At 34.0% G+C, this 7919-nt stretch overlaps 2 protein-coding genes across 3 annotated transcripts; one reads left to right on the forward strand and one right to left on the reverse strand.

The window, feature by feature from the left end:
* Positions 1 to 377: 377 nt before the first annotated feature.
* On the forward strand, positions 378 to 2606 carry LOC8260694 (interferon-related developmental regulator 1). Its single transcript, XM_002529638.3, has one exon. The coding sequence runs from the start codon at positions 1101 to 1103 to the stop codon at positions 2448 to 2450; it is 1350 nt and encodes a 449-aa protein (XP_002529684.1). The 5' UTR covers positions 378 to 1100; the 3' UTR covers positions 2451 to 2606.
* Positions 2607 to 2938: 332 nt separating this feature from the next.
* Positions 2939 to 7613, reverse strand: LOC8260695 (THO complex subunit 3). 2 transcript variants are annotated; one of them, XM_015725693.3, is made up of 12 exons: positions 7468 to 7568; positions 7274 to 7369; positions 6966 to 7017; positions 6013 to 6142; positions 4761 to 4852; positions 4522 to 4590; positions 4173 to 4230; positions 3959 to 4058; positions 3746 to 3832; positions 3525 to 3603; positions 3291 to 3423; positions 2939 to 3215 (listed from the first exon to the last, which is right to left on the reverse strand). In XM_015725693.3, exons 3-12 carry the CDS (start codon positions 6969 to 6971, stop codon positions 3181 to 3183), a joined length of 789 nt encoding a protein of 262 aa, XP_015581179.1. In that variant the 5' UTR covers positions 6972 to 7017; positions 7274 to 7369; positions 7468 to 7568; the 3' UTR covers positions 2939 to 3180. The 2 variants fall into 2 exon arrangements, with proteins under 2 accessions (XP_015581179.1, XP_015581178.1); XM_015725692.3 differs by lacking the exon at positions 6966 to 7017 and having other exon boundaries at positions 7468 to 7613.
* Positions 7614 to 7919: the final 306 nt, after the last annotated feature.

Here is a 7919-nt window from a genome sequence, read left to right on the forward strand (position 1 = left end):
ACTAGGTTTAACTAACTCCATCACTAATGGCGCTAACAGAAACAACATCGCCTAAACCTCAACCTTTGTCATCAACATCGTCACAGAGATAGCAAACGGCAGCAGCGAGAGAGAAGCATGGCAGAAAGTGTGTGTTAATATTATTCAGCATCGAAATCCTTTGAATCATTTTTGAAAAAGAAAAAGAAATCAATAAAAGCGTTGAGTTTTTAATTTTCAATTCCAAGAATAAATTTGGTGGCAAAACTCTTCTATTGCAAAAGTAAACAGATGGGTTTTTAATTTTCTATTGTAAGAAATTACTTTAAAATATAAATGGGAAAAAAATAATTTACCCCTCCAAACGTAAACGACATTGATGAGATATGGTATGTGAATAACAGATATTGGTTGAGTTTTTAATTTTCAAATTAGGATTTTGTTTGGGCTTAGGTTGTTTGGATTGTAAGAAAGTGAAAGAAAATAAAAAGGAAAGTAGTTTGTTAATTTTAATATTTTTAATTTATTAATTTTGTTATTTTATTTAATTAATTTAATTTAATATTTTAATTTTTAATTTTTTTAAAATGAATATCAGTTTATAAATGGCTTTTGTACATATTGTAAATGAGAAGTTGATGTGGTATGTGAGAATGACATGGACATGCCACATCATATTTCCGTCTGTCTCTTTAACGAAGACTAATAGAAATTCTTTTATTGATACTCCAATTAAAGTCTAGGGATTTAGTGATACAAATTAAAATTGATTTAGTGATACAAATTAAAATTTAAGGATTTTTGTGATACTATGCCTAAATTTGAGGCCCAACTTGTCAGGCAACTTTCTATACTTAGAAAAAAAAAAAAAAAAACCACCTTTTGGGAGGCAAATTGGCAGTTTTAGCCGCTTATGAAAGAAATCATATTCAAATAGAAATCGAGTTCAGTTAAAATTGAATTATAATCCTTTTAATAAGTAGGAATACTTCTAACGGTTAGTATGAAGATTTGAGATTTAGCCACAGTTCTACAGGCAGAGATCTTTAAATCTGTATCTGTTCTTATGGTTCGCTATAACCAAGACCCGTAAGAAGCCAACAATCATTTGCCTTCCGTAGATGAATTCCACAAGAAACAGCTCTGCTACTAAGCCAAACAACGGCCGAATGGGTAGCTGTAACAGTCATCGAAAAGGTGCTTTGCTTGTTGACAAAGATGGCAACGAGAGTTTTCGAAGCAACCCTCAATTGCTCGAGGACTGTTTGATTCGAATATCTAATCAGAAAGCCAAATCCGGCAAGGACGAAGCACTGTCGGCCATTGTTGAGGCACTAACAATGGAGGTCAAGGTTGATTTTGTGAAGAAAAATTTTGCTACATTATTGTATCATTGCCTGTTCTTTGTCAAGAAAGGTAAAGGGTCTATTAGAGAATTGGTATTATTAGCATTACAGACCGTTGGTTTGTTGGTTATGATTGTTGAAGATGAAGACAGTGCACATGAGATATATCAGGATTCGGTTCCTGTGCTTTCTCAGGTTCTTGAATCTGGTTCCAAGAATAAGAATGATAGTTTGAAGATTCTGAATTGTTTGAGTATTGTTGGGTTCTTTGGGAGTTATGATACAGGTGAGTTGCAAGAGGTTATGAACATCATATGGAGGTTTCTTGAAGTATCATGTAGTTCTGATGTTAAAGCAGTTGCTGCTGCTGCAATTTCTGCTTGGTCTTTTCTTCTTTCTACTATGGAAGCTTGGCATATAAATCAAAAAGATTGGCAAGGTGCACTTTCTTTCTTGTTGAATATACTAGAGCATGATGATGATGAGTCTTTTTGTTGTGTTCATGTAGCAGCTGCTGAGGCATTGGCTTTGATATTTGAGATAAATTGCATTGAGAAATTCTCAACTGAAGCGAAGGCCAATACTGATAGTGATAGTATTAAACAAATTCTGAAGGATAAAATAACAGAGAAACTAAGATGTGAAAAGGCAGGAATTGATGATGTTTTGGAGTTTTTTGAGAAGGGGAAATTCTTGAAAACTAATGAAAAGATTGGTAAAGATAAAGTGGTATTATCAGCATGGTGCCAGAGAATACAGCTCAACTTTATGATAAGATTTCTTGGAGAAGATGGGTTTGTGAGACATATGAGACAGAATGAAAATTTGCAAGCAATTTTTGAGTTTACACCAAAAAAGAAGAATGTCACAGGCAATACAGCAGTAGTATCACCAGAAAGAGAAGAGGTTACTGTTAGCTTCTTTATTCCTAAAGTTGAAAGAAAGGATGATGGTTCTCTATTACCTTTCACAACTAAAAAGGCGAAGGAGACGGTGGATAGAGTGACTGGCAAAGGTCCTAACTCTTCCTTGAACAAGTTTAGGACTCGCTTGCTGAACAAGAAGAGGATGCTATCACAAGGGGAAAAACATCAGTTGCATGATGAATTAATTGATGATAAATGATGCAACTCTAAGTTTATAGATACATAAGTTGCATTTGGCTTAACAGGGTCCTGATAAGATTGAATCTGTGACTAACAAACCTGATTATTATTGATTGATATGTTGATCTTCAGGTATTCTCCTCTTTGATATCATTTCTTATATATTCATTGCTTATTTCTGGATTGCAAGTCATGTCAATGGCAATAGGAGTCTCGGGCTCCTCAGGAAAAACTTGATGATAGTACAGTTAAATTCTATGGTTGCAGGGCAAGCAATAATTGGCTTATTGGTCACGCAACAGAGACTCTTGCTGGAGTCTCTCTTTGTCGGTTGATATGTTACAGAGAGGCTTGGGATAAAGCCTTTGTTCTCTAAACAGGAGTGTATGGTCCAAAGAATTGGGTTCTACTTGACAGAACTTTTTCAAAAGAAATTGTCAATGAATCAGGGTTCTACTTGCACAAATTATGCAAATATGAGCACAACATAATCAAATCCAAAGTAGCTAAACATAAAAGAATGATCACTAAGAAAATTATGTTAAGGACAAATTCGTGTATTACCAACAAGATCAAATTTCCTAACAAAGACATAATGTTACAAATAATCCAAGGACAAATTCGTGTATTACCAACAAGATCAAATTTCCTAACAAAGACATAATGTTACAAATAATCCAAGGCCATCCAGAAAAAAGGAGACTAAAATTCCAATGTTACAATAAAACATCTCAATCCTCTGCTGTAATTTAGGTACTCTCAAAGCCAAATATTCGAAAAACACCTGCAACAAATACAAACAAAATTAGGAACCTATAACATGTTTAAATTGCTTAAATATAGCAAAAGATTGTAATACCCTCATCAACAAGATATTTGTTCTTGTCATCCCCAGCATATGCAAGTAAATTGTACTTGGGATTCCATTCCACGCTGTTCATTGCAGCTCGGCACGGGATTTGATGCAGAGAGCGGCCAGTATGAACATTGGACTGTCTCAGAGAGCATAATATCATTAGTGACTCTGGCTTAGGCACTGGAAACAAGAAAGACAAATCCCAAGACTGAAAGGAGAAGTTCCATGAGCACATACTATATCAATAAACAAGTCTTCACTGGCAGAAGCAATATAATCTCCTGTATGGTTGAAGCTAATTGTCCTGACAGGCCATCTGAGAGAATACAAACATGTAATTACGACATTTTGTTCGCTAAATCCAAGTCATTTGGAGGGGAAGAAAGAAAAGAAAAGGGCACCCAAGAAGAATAAATCATTAACTAATATAACTGCCTGAGAACTGTACTGAAACTTACTCAAGTTTTGTAAATGTACGTACACAAAGCATCTCCAAGATATCCCAAAGGCTAACTAAGGAATCCGCACTTCCAACAGCAAAATATCTGTCACAAAGAAATGGTTAATTTAATAGTTCCATAATTTGATCACAAGCTAGGTGAGCTTTAAAAGCACCATGCAGCTATAATATGTTAATTGCCTACAAGAATTCGGAAAGCCTTGCAGCTCACCTTCCTTTTGGATCTATTGCAATGCAATAGCAACCAGCTGTATGAGCCATGACTGTGTCAAGTGGTTGCAGAGATGGGTATGCTAGCACTTCAACAGTACCTGAGCAGTAGGGATGTAGAAGATAGATTAAAAACAGCAAGCACATGATGTTGCTCACATAAAACATCACAGAAACAAAAGAAAAACAGTTCTTCATTTTCTACACTATCCTACCATTCCCAGTTGTCAAGAGGAAAATCTCTCCTGTCATATTCCAAGCTATCTCATTTACCTGCAAGAAGAAGCACCCAAGAAATAACATCAAAGCCAATGAATGCAAATGTATTCAGAATATTTGTAACAACAAAGAACATGCCAAGTTGCCAATATGCATAAGATACAGGTCCTATTCTGGTTTCTATATCAAATCCATATCTTCTATAAAAATCAAGTCAGCAGTTGCACAAAATTCAAAAGTATTTCATGTGAACTTTTCTGTGGCGAACATTGATCAAAGCCTCATTGCGTATTATAAACAATGTAAGGAGAAAAGTAAAATTGGTAGTTTTAACTCATGACTTACCTCATAATTGAACTTACGCCTATGAATTGGCTTAAATTTGCGAACATCCAGTATAGTTAGTTCGTCATCCTACATTGGAAATGACAAAACTGACTTGTTAGTTCCAGCAAATTGCTTACAGCCAAATAATCCCACAGAAAGTTGGTGATTGCACATATTCATCTCTATAACTGTAAGCATATAACATTATATGACTAATAGGGAGCAAACTGCAAAGATCTCCCCAGTATTGAGCATACCCTATTCCCAACAGCTACATGAGTTCCATCAGGCCTGTAGGTGATGTTTATATTCTCCCCACTAAGCTCTGTCTGCTGAGAGCATTTTCCACCTGCAGAAAACAAACCAAACTGATTCATATTCTTTTTTATGAGAAAGAAATGCATCAAGTAGAAGGGCATAGAGATAGAAGGAGCTCAAATAACAGTAAGCTTTAAAACTTAGACAATGGATACATACTCTAATGCAGTAGAGTTTAATGGGATATTATACAGTACTTTCTAGTTCTTACTCTTAGACAACCTATCATACATGTTCACTTAGAAATTTAAATGACGGCGTAACATATCATAAATCCAGGATTCGTAGTATGTTGATAATCTCCAACTATGCTGGAATAGGAACATTTTTTTGGGTCTTAACGATGTTCTAATCATTCATCAGTAGTCAAAAGGTTCTCAGATCTTATTTTTAGAAGTCAGAGTCCTGTAGATATTAGAAGTATTTGAAACTTAGAATTTCTATGACCACATAAATGCTTGCAATATAATTTTTCAACACAGCTGGCAATAAAACTAAAAAGAATTTGCAAAAGTTAAGCATATTTGGACGGTGTTGTGTGTAGTCATGGGAGCTTGAGCATGAAAGCATGAGGAATGCTATTTAGAACTTAAAAGAGTATTACTCCTTTCTTCAATTTGTATAGCAAACTTCAACATTGCTTAAGATTATTTCCATCAAGTTATATCAAGCCCACATCAAATGAATGATATCAATTTGTTCAAAAACTGCCCCCAAAACTCTGTCTAATGGCAGTCGCCAGATGTCATAGTTAATCTGGATTTGAGACAGCTCAAGTCCTCCCCTTTCATGTTTTATTTTGCATCCCAAGTGTGCCTTCTTACAAAACCTTAATGAAGTTTAGTCTCATTCACTTGGTGAGAATATTGCTCTCATGCTTAGCAGGATATATATTTGAATAGTGTGCACAAGGGTCTTCAATTTGTGGCGAAGAGGTTGCCTATAATGTGCAGCATCTTAAACAGTGCATAAAGCTTTTGAATTTGCAGAGGCTGTTTCCACAAATTGTATATGCAACCTTTTAGCTACCCTTACACAGGAGCAATTAAACCAAAATGCTTTACTGATCTTTTAATTGCTATGTAGATTATAAACAGATGAGCTATTCTGAAACTCTTAAAAGAATAGAATCTAGATGTTCAAAATTTTAATTTTATTAAAACATGATCACTCAAGATAGCATGGACTTACTACGAGCATCCCACAGACGAACAGTCTTGTCACCTGACGCAGTTGCTATTAGATCAGCGTGTTTGGGGTCCCAACATAGCTGGTCCACACTATCAGTATGACCCTTCAATTCAATGTCTTTAATTTTACCCTGAAACACACATTTCCTTGGCAATGAACAATAGAACTTTCCAAAATTTTAAAAAGAAGGTTAAATATAATTTTAAAAAATAAAACAAAGAAATTTAAAACAATAGAGAAGCACAAACTAGTGCAATGAGCTCACCAAAATGACAAAACAAAAATATATTAAAGTTGCATTATGATAAGTAGAAACATTAGGTTTTTTATTTGAATACTTAAAATGACGTTAAAATACATGGGTTTTTAGTAGGTCAGATAATACGTAAGATTTTGGCTGAGGCATACTTATTTCATCCAAATCCTTATTCAAACAATTTGAACTGAGAACAAAAATCCTTAAATTTCAAATAATTATCCACATTCACCTAAATGAATATAACTGGGGAAAAAAAACATGCAAATCTTTATTTACAAAGTACTTGCACGCTTTTTTATTTCCAATGAGTATAGAAACATTTAACAAGGATACAAGCAGTATAATTCCCACTGAACAATTTGACAATCAATTTCAAATGATCATAAAGAATAAAGAATAAAGAATAGGAGTTGGGAGACATGGAGACTTTACTGAATCAGCATTTTAATAATAATAATAATAATAATCATTCAGCGCAGACAACTTGCTTGAAACTCAATGGTTGTTATCTGTTCTAGGGATCTCAGCAAGTAAATGGTTCCCAAAACCTATGATCCAAAGAAGACCAAATCCAAAACCCTGAATGTATAAAATCCCAAAATATCAAGACCCCATATAGCAAACTTTTAGCATACAGAATTAGCTCAAAATCTTTGTGCAGTATTAAACCAACAGAAAGAGAAATCTAACTTACTATCATTTTAGTCTCAAATCACTATCCAATCCCATGGCTATGATGACACCAACTACAATTAAAAAATTCACAAGTTACCCAATTAGTGAAAAAAATAAATGAAATAAATAAAAGGAAGATTTTTCTGCATAAACCACAATTACTTCAAAACTCTAGACTTGTTTAAAAAAAAAAAAACTCATTTTTGTGCAAAACCCAAGCCCTTAAAACAAAAAATAACTCACCTTTAATGAACAACTGAACAAAACAATTAAAATGAAAAAGCACAAATGAGAGGGAAATTAACGGAAAAAAGAAAAAGGCCTTACATGACCATGAGGCTCAATGTGCCAAACACGAGCGGTTTGGTCAACAGAACCGGAAGCTAGCTTCGTGCCAGTACAATTCCAAGCAACCGAATGCACCTATCAGAATAGAGAGAAAAAAATTAAAATTCAACAAAAGCAAATAGGTTAGTTTGATATTTATTTTTCTTTTTAATAATGAGAATTGAAGTAGAAACCTTCTTTTTGTGACCTTGATACTCTCTGCTGTGCAGATTCTTAAAAGGTATAACTGCTTCCTCCATTTCACAATGAGGGAAAGAATGAAGCCTTGTGCTCTTTCTTCTTCTATTTTAGTCGATCGCTTTTCTGAGGGTTTTCTTAGGAATAATGTTCAAATAGGCCCCTAAACTTAGAGGGTGGAATTAAATAGATCCTTTTGACTTTTCAGACATTTTTAAGTCCTTAAATTTTTTAAGTTTATATTATTGGGTCAGTTAATTTTTATTTTGTTTAACTGATCCCTTATACTTTTATTTTTACTGTTGTTGAGGACTTGATAGTCCTCAATCAAAATAAACATAAAAGTATAAAGGCTCAATAGAAAAAAAAAACTCTCATCAAATATATATAAGAAGTCCTTAATAAAACTAAAAATAAAAATACAAGGGTTTAATAAAATAAACTAAAA

Source organism: Ricinus communis, chromosome 8 (assembly GCF_019578655.1).
Source record: "Ricinus communis isolate WT05 ecotype wild-type chromosome 8, ASM1957865v1, whole genome shotgun sequence".
NCBI lineage: Eukaryota > Viridiplantae > Streptophyta > Magnoliopsida > Malpighiales > Euphorbiaceae > Ricinus > Ricinus communis.

What these genes read in the sequence shown, in the direction of transcription:
- LOC8260694 (XM_002529638.3), top strand. Translation starts at nt 1,101, where the DNA reads ATGAATTCCACAAGAAACAGCTCTGCTACTAAGCCAAACAACGGCCGA.
- LOC8260695 (XM_015725692.3), bottom strand. Translation starts at nt 7,533, where the DNA reads ATGGAGGAAGCAGTTATACCTTTTAAGAATCTGCACAGCAGAGAGTAT. An exon ending in ACATTGAGCCTCATGGTCAT is followed by an intron (nt 6,143 to 7,273) that starts GTAAGGCCTTTT and finishes TGTGTGTTTCAG; the next exon opens with GGTAAAATTAAAGACATTGA. An exon ending in CCTCTTGACAACTGGGAATG is followed by an intron (nt 4,059 to 4,172) that starts GTAGGATAGTGT and finishes CCTACTGCTCAG; the next exon opens with GTACTGTTGAAGTGCTAGCA.